The 19,855-nt window shown below is 44.6% G+C and overlaps 1 protein-coding gene across 1 annotated transcript in view; it reads left to right on the forward strand.

Moving 5' to 3' along the window:
- The first annotated feature begins 9,026 nt into the window (after nt 1-9,026).
- The window catches only part of C2H19orf81 (chromosome 2 C19orf81 homolog), a 59,560-nt gene continuing 48,731 nt past the window's right edge, over nt 9,027-19,855 (forward strand). The window contains exon 1 of the mRNA XM_044277518.1: nt 9,027-9,154. Coding sequence (XP_044133453.1) covers nt 9,027-9,154 — 128 coding nt within the window. The remainder of the gene's footprint in view (nt 9,155-19,855) is intronic.

Below are 19,855 nucleotides of genomic sequence, written 5' to 3' on the forward strand. Positions count from 1 at the left end.
TTTTACTGATTTTTCATATCTTGAAACCCCTGAACGATTATGTGCACAATTTGTACAACTTTTTAATTGTTTACATTGTGTGTTGGAGTCAAACGTCTTACTTCCCAGGGAGTCTCCCCCGCCACACAACTATCCCTGCACTTTCAATCCCTGTCAGAAATGTTTTTTCATTTAATTCTTGACATGTGTAGTGTGCTGACTTAATTAAGCTGTATTAAAGGATCTGCCCACTTTTGATCTTTTTATTAAAAAGCCTCCAATGGCAAGTTCTTGTACTAGGACTAGTGATAAACGAAGTTATGAAAAATTTGATTTGACTCCTTCGCCAGATTTCACAAAGAAACTCGATATGTGACAAATTCATTTGTCATAAAGTGCATTCCTTTTTATGTAGCAGGTGCAATAACAGAGAACGGCAATAGAACCCCCTCAGATGCCGCGTTCATCGATGATCGCTGCATCTGAGGTTAAAATTAAGTCCTTTATAGTTAATACGGTTGAAAAAAGACATAAGTCCATCAAGTTCAACCAAGGGATAGGTGAAGACGTGAATCCCAGAAGGAAGTGAGACTCTGATTTCTACACATTTTCATAAGCATAAATGTAATTTACTTTTAAGAATTCTTCTAAACCCTTTTTAAAACTGTCCACTGTTCCTGCTGTGACCACATCTGGAGGTAGTCTATTGGTTGAAGACACTGTGCAAAACCTGATCACGCTGGTCAAGCACAGTGACGTCACACATCACTCCAAACTAGATTTTTTACAGTATCTTTAATAAAGATGTCTCTGATTACCTCTCCACGAGCTAATGGATGAGGGGCGTATGTTTTTTAGCTTTCCAGCTAGTTGAATTTTTCCAGAAATTCGAATCAAAGTCAATTCGAACAGCCAATGTGCGAGATCAGTGCAGTGAGTAATGTTTCTTACATTTTGCTCCTCATAAAAAAAATATGTTATCCTGTTGGACAACCACTTTGAGTTCCATCAACCTAAAGAGTCTTTTATCATTGTATCTACAAAAGAGGTTCCAACTAAGTTCAGTTTCTTGTACACAATTTCCATTGTCAATTACCATTATTGAAACACCTCTATATAATGAGTATATTATTGAAATACTATTGAAACACCTCAGTATCGTTACATATTTTTGCCCTTAGTAACTCCCTTTGCTGGCGCTACTTCGCTGCCTCCCTGGAAATTGCTCCTCTCAATTTTTCTGGGTCCTGTTAACAGAGGTAAAAAGAGTCTTCTATGATTCTTTGTCCTGGCAATGAGACAAATGATTCCACGACACTGGAGATCTGCTCTCTCTTTAGACATTTCTGTCTCCAATAATGGCACTCATGATAAATCTGAGAATGTGAAGCCCTGGATCCAGTTTAAGGACTCCCCTTACTTTGCAGTTTGGATTTTCTTTGGACGAGTTCAGACCAGACAGTGGAGCACATTGGTCATGGTTATTTATTACCTCTTCTCCCCCTTCTCTACTCCTCTTTTCCCTGCTTAAATTGTCATGTCTTTATTTCCTTATGCTTGTGCTCATGCTAATGAGAAACACAGGTGAGATTCTTCAGTGAAGTCTTACATCATTTACTCATGTGTTTAAACCCTAGAGAAATGCACAGTACATTGACACCTTCTCGGAGGTTTTGCCACCTTGCTGTTATTACTTCAATGTCTTCACCTGCTTCAATTACCTGTTTGTATTTGATGGAGCTAACTATTTTATCTCCTAATTATTTTATGTCACTTGCATAAAACTAATAAAATGCTTTTGAACCATGAATAAAAAAAAAAGAGTAAATGTGTTAGAAATGTCACAGAAGTTTTGCCATGGGGCCCCATGATATCTTTATATGCTTATAGCATAATGTGAAGCTCCTCACTCCCAATTAAATAGGATCCTATCCCCTGCCTACCATCTATGCTCCGTTTATAATAATGGGCTCATACAGGGGCTATTAAGCCCCCTCAGGCACCAGAGCACAGGAGTGACTGCCATCTCTGCACCCCTACAGCCATCTCCTGTTACAGAAAATTGAGCCAGAGTAACAATTTTTTGTGTGATTTCTGTTTGTTTGTATTTGGCTGTTAGGAAGGGTAAATGGTGCGTCTATTGTAAGCAAACAGTGCCTGAAACCTGCTTAAAATTCTATTCACTGACTAGACCATCTGTTTCTGCGTATATAAGAGGAAATTACTCCCTTTTTATCAGTGCAGTTTACATTCGTTTTATCTTTTGCACACATTCTGTGAAACACATGGACTGATTTCTAGGCAGGGACCAAGTCCTCTTAATATTTGCATATTTATTTTTTGAGCAACAGTTAAAATATGAGCTAAAAAAAATTAAACTGGCTTTCAAATATAACAAACTTTGAATAAACAGAACTTCATAACAGAAGTTAGCACAGCTTTTACATCTTAAGGCTCCATTCACAGGTCTGCAGTGTTTTGTGGATCTGCAAATTGCGGATCCGCAAAACACTGGGCTGGCACCCCAATAGAAATGCCTATTCTTGTCTGCAGCTGTGGACAGAAATAAGACATGTTCTATTTTTTTTTGCGCGGCTGTGGACCGGAAGTTCAGGGCTGCGGACTGAAAATGTGTGCTGTCTGCATCTTTTCCGGCCCCATTAAATATGAATGGGTCCACAGAATTGTGGAACGGATCCGGACCTATTCTACGGACGTGTGAATGGACCCTAAGGGTTGTCTGGTAATACAGTTGGGCATTTCTAACGGGTGCCATTAGACTGCCTCCCCTACTGAAAGATTTATACTTATCTGCTCCATGGTGCTCCTGTCTTCCTCACTGGCCCCCGCATCTACATCTTCTAGTCCAGGGTTTGTGTTCTTCATCCTCCACATGGGCTTGGTCACTGGATCCTCTTCAGCTAACAGCTTGTTACAGCAGTGATGTGTCTCTTGTGCACACATTACCACTGAAGCCAGCAGTTGGCTGAAGAGGACCAGATGACCATGCCCATTCTAAAGAGGACGAAAACAAACCTCAGACAAGAAGAAGGAGAAGCAGGAGCCAGTGCAGAGGACCAGAGCAGTGAGGAGCAGGTAAGTATGGCAATTTCAGTAGGAAAGCATCTGTTAGATATTATGTATTCCGAGACAACTCCTTGAATGACCAGGTCTGAAAAGGCCTTACTGACCAAACATTTATTTGTGATTTCCCACGTGAGCTAGCCCTAACTTTATTTTTGGGGGGGTGTGAGACTCAAAGGGATGTATATTAAAATTCATTCATTCAAATTAAAATGTATCACTTTTTATATCTTTTGATAATTGACACATGAATGAGTTGTTTATGATGAAGGTTTCTGTTAATGTGGGCATTTATTTTTTTATATATTTGTAGATTTTTATTGCATATTATTAACTGTTGTTTTTTGTTTCTGTTTCTGTTTTTGACAAATTTTTGCCAAATAATATGTCCTCCAAGATGTTATAAAAGACCTCTGGGGAACATTTATACTTTTTCATCTCTTTTATTTTTGGCTTTGTTTGCACTTTTCCACTGTAAAGAGAGAATCCATAGGAGCCCCAGTTACAAGGAACAAAAACAGATACAGGCTTTACATATAGAGGTGAGCAAATTTTTCACAAATTCGATTCGGACAGTTCTCCAAATTTCCCAAAAAGATTTGATTCGATCCGAATTTATTAATGACAAGTCACATAAAAAAACGGCTATTTCATGGCTGCAGATAGCCTGTATAGTGGTGTAGAACACTGCGTGCATTGCAGAAACATGCATAGGGAGTCCGCTCTGGTAGTGAAACAATACTGTGAGTCAGTATGACACGCAGATGACAGGCGTCACTCTTTCAATCAGTTCACACTTCACTTATTTGGTTACGGGGCCAAAACTGACCAAATAACTCAAGTGGGAATTCAGCCTTACAGGTCAATTTTAGCGTCAGTTATAAAGAACCGCACAGTGGCCCAAGATTCTACTGGAAAGTCAAAGAGTGCACTCCTTTTACACCAGCTTCAGCTGATCCCATATAGATTTCTGCAGAACCTGTTCTGTTACATGTTGATATAAGTAGTGTTCCCCTGACAGAGTGGAGAGGGTGTCAGCAGTAAGTTTGTGTCGACGTCACTGTTTATTTTGCCCTTCTTCTGATCCGTCAGAACAATCCCCAGAAAGCGGTTCCTGTCTTTTGAGCATCCACCTCCACATGGTCAGCATTTAGTCAGTAATCCATCAGTATTGCTAGGGCCAGAAAAAAAAAAAAAAAACAGGAGTGGATGAGTGGATCCAAAACAGAGATGACACGTGATTGGAAAGTTTGCATGTCTTCTGTGTTTTGCACAGACTCCTGCTTTTGGCTTCCAAATCATGAGCAAATCCTGAAGCAAAATAGGGACCATATGATACAGGTCTTACGGTTGCTCCAAAGATAGGATCCATTGTGCTTCTCAATTTTCCATCTTTCTGACAGATCAGTAGAAGGGTAAAATAAATGGTGATGCCAATAAGGCCAAACAGGAACAATAGTAACCCCCCGTCATAGAGTGGTGAGGTGGCAATCGCATAAGGAGTCAACAGAGTGGCCCTGTCACAGAGTGGTGAGGGTGACAAAAGCATGAGGAGTCAACACTTTGGCCCAGTGACAGAGTAGTGAAATGGCAGCAGCATGAGGAGTCAACACAGTGGCCCAGTGACACAGTGCTGAGGGTTGCAACAGCATGAGGAGTCAACAAAGTTGCCCAGTGACAGAGTGGTGAGGTGGCAACAGTATGAGGAGTCAACACAATGGCCCAGTGACAAAGTGGTGAGTTGGCAACACCCCAATACTGTTTGTATCAGACTGCAATTTCACCCCAGTAGCAAGGATGAATAGAAAAACTTATATATAAAAGAAATATACCCCAAAACTGTTTGTATCACACAGCAATTTCACCCAAGAAGCAAGGATAAATGGAAGCACTTTTAGATCAACTAAATACACCCCAAAGCTGTATCAGACTGCAATTTCAACCAAGTAGTAAGGATGAATGGAAGTATTTATATATCAACAAGATATACCCGAAAACTCGTTGTATCAGACCACAATTTTACCCCAGAAGCAAGGATGAAAGGAAGTACTTAAAGATAAAATAAATATACCCCAAAACTGTTTGTATCAGACCTTACTTTCACTACAGATGCAATGATAAATGAAAGTACTGATGTATAAACTAAACACCCCCCAAAACTGGTTGTATCTGACCGCACTTTTACTACAGAAGTAAGGGTGAATGGAAATACTTATATATAAACTAAATACACCCTAAAACTGGTTGTATTAGACCGCAATTTAATAAACGGATCCTTATCCATTCAGAATGCATTAGGGCAAAACTGACACGGATCTCACAAACGGAAACCAAAGCGGCAGTGTGAAAGTAGCCTTATATATACACGCAACCAACTATCCTGGCACCACTTGTGTGCATATGTAAGTGTGCCAAAATAAGCACTAATACACAACGCAGCAGTGGGGTGGATAAGGGAGGCTGCCATGTACCGTATGATCTAATACAGAAGAACGGCAGAGGAAGGAGTGGGCAGAGGTTTGAATCAGCATGCAGCTGTCAGATAGCCATCCCAGCCTCTGCCCACCTCCTTCCTTGGCTAGCCTCCTGTACTAAAGTATGCATGCTATGAAAAATGGAAATGTGAACAAGGCTTAAGAGCTCATCCCCTATCCACACGATAGAGGTTAAGTATCTGATTGGTGGGGATCTGACCACTGGAAATCAGAATGAGATCACAAGAATGAGGTGTTGGAGTCCCTGGAGTGAATGGAACAGCGGTCACACAAGCGGCCCCTGCTCCATTCAACTCTATGGGAATGCAGGTGGCAGGTCAGCACTGTACACTTCTTATACAGATTAATGGAGCGGCAGCGAGCATGTTACTGCCATTCTATTAACCCTGAGGACTTCACCTTCCTAGCAGTCAAATTTCGACTGATCAGATAGCTTTCCTCTATCCTGTGGATGGTGGATACTTATGACAACCCCTTACTGTACAGAAAAAAACAATACTGGAATACATTATATGGCATACATTTAAAAAACACACTCATATACACTCACCTAAAGAATTATTAGGAACACCATACTAATACGGTGTTGGACCCCCTTTTGCCTTCAGAACTCCCTTAATTCTACGTGGCATTGATTCAACAAGGTGCTGATAGCATTCTTTAGAAATGTTGGCCCATAATGAGAGGATAGCATCTTGCAGTTGATGGAGATTTGAGGAATGCACATCCAGGGCACAAAGCTCCCATTCCACCACATCCCAAATATGCTCTATTGGGTTGAGATCTGGTGACTGTGGGGGCCATTTTAGTACAGTGAACTCATTGTCATGTTCAAGAAACCAATTTAAAATGATTCAAGCTTTGTGACATGGTGCATTATCCTGCTGGAAGTAGCCATCAGAGGATGGGTACATGGTGGTCATGAAGGGATGGGCATGGTCAGAAACAATGCTCAGGTAGCCCGTGGCATTTAAATGATGGCCAATGATTGGCCAATTGTGCCCAGAAAACATCCCCCACACCATTACGCCACCACCACCAGCCTGCACAGTGGTAACAAGGCATGATGGATACATGTTCTCATTCTGTTTACGCCAAATTTGAATGTCTCAGCAGAAATCGAGACTCATCAGACCAGGCAACATTTTTCCAGTCTTCAACAGTCCAATTTTGGTGAGCTCGTGCAAATTGTAGCCTCTTTTTCCTTTTTGTAGTAGAGATGAGTGGTACCCGGTGGGGTCTTCTGCTGTTGTAGCCCACCTGTCTTTCCCATTCTGACATTCAGTTTGGAGTTCAGGAGATTGTCTTGACCAGGACCACAACCCTACATGCATTAAAGCAACTGCCATGTGATTGGTTGACTAGATAATCGCATTAATGAGAAATAGAACAGGTGTTCCTAATAATTCTTTAGGTGAGTGTATACTGTATATATAGGCACACATTTTATATCTATATATATATAGCCACACCATTGTATATACAAACATTTACACATATATTTACATACTATATATATATATATATATATATACATATAATTACACTGTACATTCCCACACAGCCTGTATATACACACAAATATATACATTTACACCTACCCTTTCTCTGCAGTCTGTGAAGATATAGACAGGCTCATACAGTGCAGTTTCTGCAGCCTCCCCTCCTGTTAGTCCCGACTGCCAACCTGAGCTATGTTCTATTACCACCAGCAGAAAGATGGATTGTTCTATCTTTCTGTAGGTGGGTGGGGGGCAGAAGCTGGCTAGCTGCTACCAGCTAAGCAAGTGACTAATGCTGGTGGATTTTAAATAAAGCCTGCACTCCTCTGGCTGGTGAGAGGAAACTCCAGTTCTGATTCTCTCTTCAACAGTATGGAAGGACTGCACTCTCTAGGGGGAGGGGCTATGAGAGGAGCAAATCACATGACAGGCAGTTCTTCTATTACTGCTGTTACTGTATCTAGTACTGCTCCGGGCCCCTTCATAGCTGGGGCCCCAAAGCAGTTGCTTCCCCTGCTTCCCTGGTAGCTACGCCACTGTTTGGGATGTGGAAACCTTCCAGGAGATGTGTAAGCCGTGTACCAGGGTGGGCTCCACAGGATACAGCGAAGTTACAGACAAGAAAAGCGACACTGACACCAGCTTTATATGCTAGAACAGAAACTTTCCTTTAAGGCCTCTTTCACAGGGGCGAGTATTCCGCGCGGATGCGATGCGTGATTTGAACGCATTGCACCTGCACTGAATACCAACCCATTAATTTCTGTGGGGCTGTTCACATGAGCGGTGATTTTCACGCATCACTTGTGCGTTGCGTGAAAATCGCAGCATGCTCTATATTCTGTGTTTTTCACGTAATGCAGGCCCCATAGAAATGAATGGGGTTGTGTGAAAATCGCAAGCAAGTGCGGATGTGGTGCGATTTTCATGCACGGTTACTAGGAGATGATCGGGATGGAGACCCGATCATTATTATTTTCCCTTATAACATGGTTATAAGGGAAAATAATAGCATTCTGAATACAGAATGCATAGTTAAATAGCGCTGGAGGGGTTAAAAAAAAATCTAAAATAATTTAACTCACCTTAGTCCACTTGCTCGCACAGCCCAGCATTGCCTTCTGTCTTCATCTTAGCTGTGTGCAGTAACAAGGACCTTTGGTGACGTCACAGTCATCACATGATCCATCACATGATCTTTTACCATGGTGATGGATCATGTGATGACTGTGACATCACCAAAGGTCCTTGTTGCTACACAAAGATAAGATGAAGACAGAAGGAGATGCCGGCTACGCGAGCAAGGGACTAAGGTGAGTTAAATTTTTATTTTTATTTTTTTAACCCCTCCAGCGCTATTTAACTATGCATTCTGTATTCAGAATGCTATTATGTTCCCTTATAACCATGCTATAGGGAAAATAATACAATCTACAGAATACCGATCCCAAGCCTGAACTTCTGTGAAGAAGTTCAGGTTTGGGTACCAAACATGCGCGATTTTTCTCACACGAGTGCAAAACGCATGACAATGTTTTGCACTTGTGCTGAAAAATCGCGGGTGTTCCCGCAACGCACCCGCACATGTTTCTGCAACGGCTGTGTGAAAGAGGCCTAACAATAGTAATTACACAACAATATAAATATACACAGACTAAGCTATGCCCCTGGCTCCCAGTCACTGTCCCTGTCCGAGGGACAGGCCTAACCTGGTGGCATACACAGCACAGCCTGCAACTCGTGCTGTGCCGCTAAAGAGGACACACCTAGATGGTCACAAACGCAGCAGAGCCTGCAAGTCAAAATACTGCGCCACAGAACAGTTCTGTTGGGCCTAGCAAAACATATAACCCTAACTATCTAACTATTTTCAGGCCTAGGATTAGTCTCTGTTACTTCAGGCGCCGCTCAGTATAAGACAATGAGTAACCAGGTGTACTGACCAGTGTCCGTTCCGAGCCCGAGGATGCCGCTTAATCGGGATGGCCACCAAACTCTCAGCAACCGTGCGGCCTTGCTTAGTAATCAGACTTCTGCCCATTCGCTGTACACGGTCTTCCTGGAACAATCTCTCTTTCAAAGAGCAGGATCCAAGTAAGGGACAACAACTAGTGTCCTTCCTTTGCGTGCCTGTTCACTCCAGGACACCCGGAAGCCAAGATGGAATCGGATTCTCTCACAGCACATTGCTTCCACCATGTCAGATCAGTTCACACGTCCTGGTTCTCTTCAGAAGCACCCTGCATAAGTCATCACCTGGTTTACATATGAAATTCCCAGAGTGTGCTGGTTGTAGCTGCAAAACAGTGGCCTCTAGTGCCCGGCATGCCAAATGACAGTTTCAATACAATTAGGCACAAACATTATACAGGAAGAGCTGTTCCACAATCTCACATGCCACCCCACTAAAGGTTGGATCCTCGGCAACCCTCCCCATACGAACTCATCCTGTGCATAGCGCTGTGGAGGCACACCAGCATTGGGTCTTGCTGACCTTCTCAGATTGAGTAGTTCAGAAATACTGGGGACGTCAGGCATATTTGACACGGGAGGAGCTGTTGACCGCTCAGCATTGGACCTGGGTGGCAAACCTGCCACAGCCGGCACCTCTGTGGACACCTGGGTAGGGACAACCTACTATTCTTCTTCTTCCTCATCTGAGGGACTTTCCTCCATACTCTGAGCGTGAGGAGGCACCCCCTCTACGCACACCGGCTCATCAAAATTGCAACATCTTAACATATTCCGGTGCAAGTTTCGTGAGGGTCCCCCTGTCCCTACTGGCTCTACCTCATAGACTAGAATATAAGGGTCCGCCCTTCTCTTCACCATTTATGGAACCGCCTCCCACCTTCCATCCAACTTCCCTGAACGCCGGTTGGCTTTGACCATCACCCGATCACCCGGGACATACCCATCTTTCTGCACTGGTCTTGGGTTAGGGTGTACCACCTGTCCCAGGCGCTCTCCCACAACCTTGTGGACCGATCTCAGCTGGCGGCAGTGCCCCTGCACCCCTGCAGTGGTACTTCTCGGTGGAGGCTCTATCGGGTTGGGCATGTGGAGATCTTCAATCTCCCATCTGGCTCTTCCAAACATGAGCATATGTGGAGAGTATCCGGTGGTATTGTGTACACTCTTGTTATAGGCCCACATCAATTCGGGTAGGTACGTGGGCCACTGGGCTTTTTGACTGTCTTCCAGAGTCTGCAGCATCTGAAGCAAGGTGCAATTGAAGTGTTCGCACGCCCCGTTTCCTTGTGGGTGATACGGAGTGGTGTGGGAGCGTTCAATCCCATACAGCTGGTACAGTTGGTTCATTAGAGTACCCTGAAAGCATGCTCCCTGGTCAGAATATATCCTTCGTGGACACCCGACGACCTGTATAAAATGTTTACATACAGCTTCAGCGGCCGACTCTGCGGTTTGGTCCCTGGTGGGCACAGCCACCGCATACTTGGTAAAGTGATCTGTCATTACTAGACAGTACAAGTGTCCTGAAGTAGAGTATCCAATCTGTACATAATCAATCAAAAGTTCTAGGGGTGCTGAGGTGCGGATGGTCTGCACAGGAGCCCGCTGTTCAGTACTCTTACTCAGCCCGCAGGATCGACACTTAAGACATGCCGCGGCCACCATATTGGCCAGATCTGGACATTATACCAGCCGTTGGAGCCACTTGAATGTTTTTTCGCTCCCAAAATAATCTCCCTTTTCATGAGCTTCCCTGGCGGCCTCTTGTCCCAACGACATAGAAATGACAATCTGTTGCCGGTACTGCAGCTCTGAATGTAAGTATATGATCTGGCACAGGAGGCCCTGGTTAATTGTCAGCTTTTCCCACTGCCTTAACAACTTCTGGCCCTCTGGGGTCAGACGGGCTCGTTCTGGCCGAGGCCAGATCTTGCTCCGAACTCATTCTTTCACTTTCCACAAATCCTGGCAGCCATTCTGGACTCTCTCCCAATCAGTCAACATTTTCCCCAGCACCAGGGTCATTCCAGACGCCACCCCAATTGAATGTGCCACATCCGGGAACAGAGGTAAGCGACCAAGGTCAGGAGTTTCAGTGTCCTCTAACTCCTCATTGGCTCTCTGAGTCGACTGTCCTACTGGAACTCGAAAGAGTGCATCAGCGTTGCCGTTCTCCCTATCGGACTGGAATTTGATGCGGTATTGGTACTTAGAAAGGCGGGCCAACCATCTTTGTTCGAGTGCACCGAGCTTGGCATTCTCCAGGTGTGCCAATGGGTTGTTGTCTGTCATCACGGTCACTTCTGCACCTGTCAGGTATATTCTGCAAACCTTTCGGGCATGGCCCACACCAGTGCCAGTAGTTCCAGTTTAAAGGAGCTATAGTTATCAGGGTTGCGTTCTGACTTTCTTAGGGACCGTATATCATTGGGCGATGACTCTCTCCCGTCCATCCTGGACTTGGAATAGTACGGCCCCCAAGACCATGTAGGCTTCCATCAGTATGCAGCAGGAATGGGGAATCAAACAGTGTGTAAGCCAGGATCGGGGCATTGGTCAGCGCCTCTTTTACCACTTCAAAGTCCTCTTGCTGCCGGGGCTCCCAGTCGATGGGAAATTTCTCCGGCCCCCAGCCGTGCCTCTTAACAACTCATTTAACGGGCCCACCAGATGAGCAAATTTGGGTATAAACCTTCTGTAGTAGCTGGCCAGTCCCACGAACGCCCGTACCTCCCGTAGTGTACTTGGCCGGGGCCAATTCTGAATGTCCTCCACCTTGCTGGGGGCCGGTTTACCCCCTCCTGGGTGACCACATGTCCTAAGTACTCTATCTATTGTCAGAACAGCTGGCACTTTTTGGGCTTGATCTTGAGCCCATGGTCTCGTAGCCGTGCCAAGACTTGTCACAGCTTCTGGAGATGATCTTCAAAGGAGGCCCCAAACACTACTATTCATCCAGGTATATCAATACTGATTCGAAGTTGAGGTCCCCCAGACAGTGTTCCATCAATCGCTGGAATGTCACCAGAGCATTGGAGAGGACAAAGAGCCTCCGGTTGAACTCGTAGAGTCCCATAGGCAGAATTAAGGTCGTCTTGGCTTTGCCCTTCTTGGCCACTGGCACATGCCAGTACCCACTAGCCAGGTCAAGAGTCGAGAAGAACTTTGCTTGACTTAGGGATGACAATGACTCCTCAATCCGCGGAAGGGGGTAGGCATCCCGGACGGTCTGAGCATTCAGCCCCACCCAAAACCCTGAGCGACGACTCATATCCGTCGGCGCTCATTCCTGCCCCTGCTCATTGCCTAGGGGATGGAGGATGCCGGTCGCGCTGAGGAAGCGTGCGCCACCGGGTCCTTCCCATCCCCTTGTTGCCAGGGAGATGAGGACTCCGGCCACGTCCGACGCCGGCTCCTCCTCCCTCTTTATCAGCGGGACGCTGGTAGTGCTGCAAGGAGGGATCGCACCGCCGGTTCCTTGTTACAACTTTTTATTCTGATCCATACTGCTCAATATTTCAGATTAGAACCTTGATTGGGGATTTAAAAATAACCTTGATTTATGCTAACACAATTTTTTTTTCTATGAAGGTAAGTTCACTGAATCAGAATAGATTTTCCGGCCATCCACGAGTCACCCTTTTTCTCATATTTTTTTTATTGTCTTGCTTTTCAAAAAACAAAGTAAACTAATGTAACATTTGTAGGTAGGGACAGACAAGGACAGTGACCCCTAACCTAGAACCAAGCCTGCTTTCCATACCTACTTGCAGTATAAGTCCTACTTGGCAGAACTGCAACTGGACGACAGTCCCTACTCTAAATAAGTGCAGAGACAGACAAACACCAACAAACATAACGACTGTATGGAAATGGGTCAGAACCATAGAAGCTCCAAAAAAGCTTCCAAATAAGAGACAGAGACTGGTCAGAGGACAAGCCGGGTCAGAAGCATAGAGGAATCAGTACGCAAATGCCAGAACAGGGAACAAAGAACCTAGTTAGTGAGCCAAACAAGACTATCACTGGCAATGTTGTATGGCCAGGAGTCCCTGGATCAGAACCTGAAACTGTAGGTCCATGACTCAGCACTCTATTAGTCAGAAAAACATTAACAGAACAGATGATCTAATCAGCCCACTGCTAATCTCCCCCCAAACACGTACACTGAGGGAAAAACAAAGTATTGCATCTTGTTACTAAGGAAGCAGTTGCGAGGGGTGGCTCAGGAGCGCATCTCTCCCAACGCGGCTATACCAAGGGCTCAGGATAGTGCTGCTGGAGCCCGGACAGGTAAGTTTATTACAACTAATCTGTGTGAATTTTTCCATCAGGACTACCAAGATGATGGTAATGGTATCCTCTGACTGTGGCCTTATTTATGCTGCCTCTCACTTGCATTTCATATCTCCAGCCCAGCAATAATCATAGACAATCAAGGATCACATTGATAATTGAAGTCTTTTATCCAGGGCATAGAATGGGATATGTATATGGTATAGTAACATCAATCACTCTCCTCAGTATATAGTCCATAATTATTTTCCTTACTATATTGCAGCAGGTTTTTATGTCTAAAAGCATTCATTATAGCAAATAATGTCAAACATACCAGAAAAAGCTACGATATAGCTAAAATGATTTGACAAACTGTAGTTGTTATGGAGGGGAGAGGAGGAATCGAAGAAGGACAACAACTGCCATATATATATAACTGTTCCTTCAATCAGGAATATGGGCAATACCCTTTCAACCAATATGTTTTGAAACCACCAAGGGGTGTAGCTAGGGAGGAACTGGTGGGACATGTGTCCTGGACATGTGTCCTAATATTGTCCGCATTACGGACAAGGATAGTACTGTTCTATCAGTGGCCAGTTGTTCTGGTCCGCAAAATACAGAATGCACACGGACTTCATCTGTACTTTCTGCGGATCCATTTTTTGCAGACCGCAAAATACATACGGTCGTGTGCATGAGGCCTAATGGCAGTAGTGCTGATACAGTGTAACATAATCAACAATTGAGTCATCACCAGGAGGGTGGTAAGGATGCAAAAGGCCAGAGGATGAGACAGTAGCATGGTCAGAAATGTGGCTAAGGGTCAGAGCCAGAAGTTGAAAAACAGGTGTCAGACAGTCAATAAAGTAGAGTAGTCAACATCGACACACAGGTGTCACGTTCCAGACCTCTGGAATGTCATGCAAACAGGACACAGGCAGCTTCAGACCAGGGACCAACAGAATGCTGGGTCAGCAGCAAGGGGCTACACCCAGCAAGGCACAAGACAGAACAGACCCCAAGCCCCACAGCTCACAGGCAGAAATAGCTGCAATAATGAGGGCACCTGATAAGCCACACCCAGGAACAGACCAGGGAATGTTAACTCCACTAGAACCAGGTATAACCCGAAGCATAAAACATGCAATCACAAGTGTCAGTTCACACCAGTCACAGAATGCTGCAGCCAACACGCCCCAAGCGACAAACAGCATACACAGGATAACTGTAGTCAGTACGAGGTTACAGGCAGCCTACACAACAACAAGGAGTGACAGAACTGCACTGTGATACAAAGACCCTTTTCACACACAACACCTCAGCCACCATGCAGCCCCAAGCAACCAGCATACACAGGTGTCAGCCAGTACGTGAGAGAGCCACCATTCAGATGAGCTGCAGTAACTGGAACAGCCACTACACAGTGAGCAGAGCTTCTGTGTCTGACTCTATCCACTTAGTTTTTTTTTTTTTTTTCCAATACTGAGAACAGTTGGTCAATGGAGTTGTCAGACCGCCACCGTTCAAATATTGATGATCTACTCTGAGGATAGGTATTCAATATCTAAAACCCCAAAACCCTTTGATTGTATAACATAAGAAAAAAAAGTTCTATTTTTTTTTCAATAACAGTGCCACCCATGTGCACGGGCTGTGAATCTGTACTATAATCATTAAAGATTTATGATCCCCCCTGGACACTAGAATGAAAGTCCCATAGAGCTGCACCCTTTTGGTGTAGCTTAGATTTCTGTATTGCTCTACTATGTCAAAACTATTATTAATGTTAATGTTTCTTGTGTCACATAATGAATGATAAGTACAGTATACATTCCTAGGTAATGTGACTTGAGCCATCTAGGATTACTGACAGATTTTAAGGGATTGCTTAAAGGCTATGTGCACCATTGGGGGCATTTTTTTTTATTATTATTGCTTTGTACTCATTTTGAGCTAAAAATATTTTTTTCAATTGGTCTTTATAAAAAAAAAAATACCGCTGTCTGTGTGCAGCCCTGAGTTTCTCTAATAGCAGGATCTGAATTTTCACTCTGTTCCATCATGCAGCTCAGCTGATGGGCTCCTTATATTTGATCTCTGACATTATAAACACTCATTATAACTGGATTCTTATCTAACTGATATGCATGTCGCTTTAATAAGTGTTTATGACCTTATAGTACCTTAGAGATAAAGTTTATAAGATGACTGACACAAAATGAAAGTAAAAAGTACCTAGACAAACAGTTAACCCTTTGTGACAGAACGGCTCAATTGAAAAAATTATTTTAGCCCAAAATGAGTAGAATGCAAAAAAAAATAAAAATCTGCCCTCAAAGGTGTACATAGTCTTTAAGATAGCTTTTTTCACTCTGATCTTGTCTGGTATTGCACTTAAAGGGCATCTGTGTCAGACTTGTACCTATGCAACTAGATGACCTGTTACATGTGCAATTGGCAGCTGAAGTCATCTGTGTTAGTCTCATGTTTATTTCTGCCCACATTGCTCAGAAAAATTATGTTTTAAAATATGCAAATGAGCCTCTAGGAGCAACAGGGATGTTGCCTTTTACTTAGAGCATCCAGATTCTCTGAAACTGCCACACCCTCCGAACTTTGATTGACAAGGACAGGTGCCTAGCTCTGTCAATCAAATTGGAGAGGGTGTGGCAGTTGTAGAGCAAGTGGAGACTCTAGGTGTAATGGCAACATTCCTGTTTCTCCTAGAGGCTCATTTACATATATTAAAACTTCATTTTTCTCAGCAATGCAGCCACATATGAACATGGGACCAACACACATGCCTTCAGCTGCCAAGTGACCAAGTGACAGGTCATCCAGTTGCATAGGTACAAATCTGTGACAGATGCCCTTTAAGCCCCTATTTGAGTGAAATGGCCGAAGCTGCAATACCAAATCATGCTTGTGAACAAGAGTGGTGCTGCTTCTGGGAGAAAACAGTCTCATTTTTTAATGCTATAAATTCCCACATAGATGAAGATGTCATATAAGAAAAGCCATAATACTAATGAAATCGTCTGGCTGTCTATTTGTTCTATATATCAGCCATTGTCACAGAATATAGATGAGAATACCAAACCTTGTAAAAACAAACACGAAAACTGCAATAAGAAAAATGGGAGCTCTTTTATGATCTATCCCCTTCTCCCCTCTGAACCACTTTGCTGAAAAGGCCTTCAGGATACAGGGTGCGTATGGCTTAAAGAAGATTGAGATATCTTGGCTCTGCCTAGAATTAATCTTCCACAAATAGGGCCTATGAATGTAATGCAGCCTCTAAGGCTCCCTGGTATTTCACCTCATTAAGGCTTCTAAAAGCTGGTAAGAAGACGTCAATGAGATGAGTTAATTAACGCTACCCTTTGCAATGCATTTTACAATCGCTGGTATGGTCAGAATGACAGTCTCTAGAATGAAGTGTAATCAGTAGTGTTGATCGAGCACCAAAGTGGTCGGGTGCTCTGGAACTCGAGTAGAACACTTTGGGATGCTCGGGTGCTCTACAGAGCAACTGAGCACAATGGAAGTCAATGGGAGAACCCGAGCATTAAACCAGGCACCCCCTGCTCTGAAGAGGGGAGGGTGTCTGGTTCACACAAAAAGATCAGAAATTGATGGAAACACCACTGAAATGGTTCGGGAAACGCATGGGTAGGATGTCTGGATGCATCTTGGACTTCCAGGTTACTGCTGGGAACGATGTTGTCCAAGTGGTATGCCAATTTTACAGACTGACAATAATGAGCTCAAAATCGAAGATAAAATCGATTTTAGAGGAAATATTGTTAGGAAAGCGCTGCCAAAACTTACAAGGAACTGGCACTCCAATACACCCTGTATTACACATAAAGGAGGGCATCATACACACCCTTGAAAAATTATGATTGATGGCCTGCTGGGGACCCTCAAAAACATTAGGAGCAAGGGCCTGCTTTTGACCCTCTAAAACATTAGGGGCCAGAGCCTGCTGCTGATCTGACCATCTAAAACATTAGGGGTGAGAGTCTGCTACTGAGCTGACCCTATAAAACACTAGGAGCGAGTGCCTGCTGCTGATCTGACTATCTAAAACGTTAGGGGCGAGGGCCTGCTGCTGATCTGACCCTCTAAAACATTAGGGGTGAGAGTCTGCTGCTGAGCTGACCCTCTAAACCACTAGGGGCGAGGGTCTGCTGCTGATCTGACCATCTAAAACATTAGGGGTGAGGGTCTGCTGCTGATCTGACCCTTAAAAACAATAGGAGCAAGGGCCTGCTGGTGACCCTCTAAAACATTAGGGCTGAGGGGCTGCTGCTGATCTTACCATCTAAAACATTAGGGGTGAGGGTCTGCTACTGAACTGACCCTATAAAACACTAGGAGCGAGTGCCTGCTGCTGATCTGACTATCTAAAACGTTAGGGGTGAGGGCCTGCTGCTGATCTGACCCTCTAAAACATTAGGGGTGAGAGTCTGCTGCTGAGCTGACCCTCTAAAACACTATGGGCGAGTTTCTGCTGCTGATCTGACCATCTAAAACATTAGGGGTGAGGGTCTGCTGCTGATCTGACCCTCAAAAACAATAGGAGCAAGGGCCTGCTGGTGCCCATCTAAAACATTACGGGCGAGGGCCTGCTGCTGATCTTACCATCTAAAACATTAGGGGTGAGGGTCTGCTGCTGAGCTGACCCACTAAAACTTTAGGGGCGAGTGCCTGCTGCTGATCTGACCATCTAAAACATTAGGGGCGAGGGCCTGCTGCTGATCTGACCCTCTAAAACATTAGGGGTGAGAGTCTGCTGCTGAGCTGACCCTCTAAAACACTAGGGGCGAGTGCCTGCTGCTGATCTGACCATCTAAAACATTAGGGGTGAGGGTCTGCTGCTGATCTGACCCTCAAAAACAATAGGAGCAAGGGCCTGCTGGTGACCATCTAAAACATTAGGGGCGAAGGCCTGCTGCTGATCTTACCATCTAAAACATTAGGGGTGAGGGTCTGCTGCTGAGCTGACCCACTAAAACATTAGGGGCAAGTTCCTGCTGCTGATCTTACCATCTAAAACATTATGGGTGAGGGTCTGCTGCTGATCTGACCATCTAAAACATTAGTGGTGAGGGTCAGACTAATAAGCATGTTGATATGATGGAGGAGGAAGACGAGAAAAGGAAGATTGAACCATATACCCTTTTTTGTGGTTGAATGGGTGCATGGGAATACAGTGTATTCAATACACCATAAAAGCCACATTTAAAGTGCATTTATGTTCAGCTGCTTTCCTCTGGTCGACTAGAGAAGTCAGGGGCAATCCAGGCCTTGTTCATTTTGATAAGCGTCAACCTGTCAGAATTTTCAGTTGACAAGCGGATGCACTTATCAGTTATTATGCCCCCAGCAGCACTAAATACCCGCTCTGACAAAACACTGGTGGTAGGGCAAGCCAGAACCTCCAAGGCGTAGAGTGCCAGTTCGTGCCTCATGTCCAGCTTGGACACCAAATAGTTGTAAGGCACAGAGGGATCATTGAGGATGCTGACACGGTCTGGTACGTACTCATTCACCATCTTCCAAAATGTTTCCCTCCTTGTGACACTAGGCCGCGCATCAGGGTGAGGGTGCTGGCGGTGTGTCATTAAACTGTCCCAGGCCTTGGAGAGTTTCGCCCTGAATCTGTTGGAACTGCTGTGTGTTCCCCTCATCTCTCCTCCTTGGTTGCCAAAGGAACAACGTACTCTGCCGCCAGCGTTGTCAGCTGGAAATTTTTGGAGCAATTTTTCCACAAGGACCTTCTGGTATTGCACCATTTTGCTAGTCCTTTCCACCACAGGAATCAGAGATGAGAAGTTCTCTTTGTAGCGGGGGTCGAGAAAGGTGAACAACCAGCAATTGGTGTTGGCCAAAATGCTTTCTTGATATGTTTAGAATGTGTACTGCTGGTACCATTCTGTTGCACCTGGTAGCCTGTGTCACATGGCCTGTTATAGGTGGGGCTTACAGCCTTATCATCTCTCCCACTACCTGAGTGATTTCCCTATGGAGGTATGTGGGAGCTTGGCTGTAAGTTGTATCTTAGCACCTCTCAGACCGTGTTCACACACCGTAGGTGGTCTAGTGCTAGGAACCCGTGCAACACTGAGATACCTTGACAGTGGTGCAAAAGGGCTCTGATGTGTTCCTGACAGGAATACATTGGCTAAAGTCGCAGTTAACATAAGCTTGAGGGATAAGCCAGTACTGTCAGTTGTAAATCATTGTGGTGCACCTTTTGCAGTGATTTATGGTCTGGCTATCACCCTGTGTACTGTCTTCCCCCATTTCCACCTCTTCCACATGCAAAGCGTCCGCCTTCATTGTGAGCAGCAAGTGTTTCAATAGACACAGAAGTGGGATGGTTACGCTGATAATAGCGACATCGCCGCTCTCCATCTATGTTGATTCCTCAAAGTTGCATAAAACCTCACAGAGGTCAGACATTCATGCCCACTCGTCGCTTGTGAAGAGTGGAAGCTGACTGGAAAGGCGGTGACCATGTTGCAGCTGGTA

Source organism: Bufo gargarizans, chromosome 2 (assembly GCF_014858855.1).
Source record: "Bufo gargarizans isolate SCDJY-AF-19 chromosome 2, ASM1485885v1, whole genome shotgun sequence".
In the NCBI taxonomy this organism is placed as follows: Eukaryota; Metazoa; Chordata; class Amphibia; order Anura; family Bufonidae; genus Bufo; species Bufo gargarizans.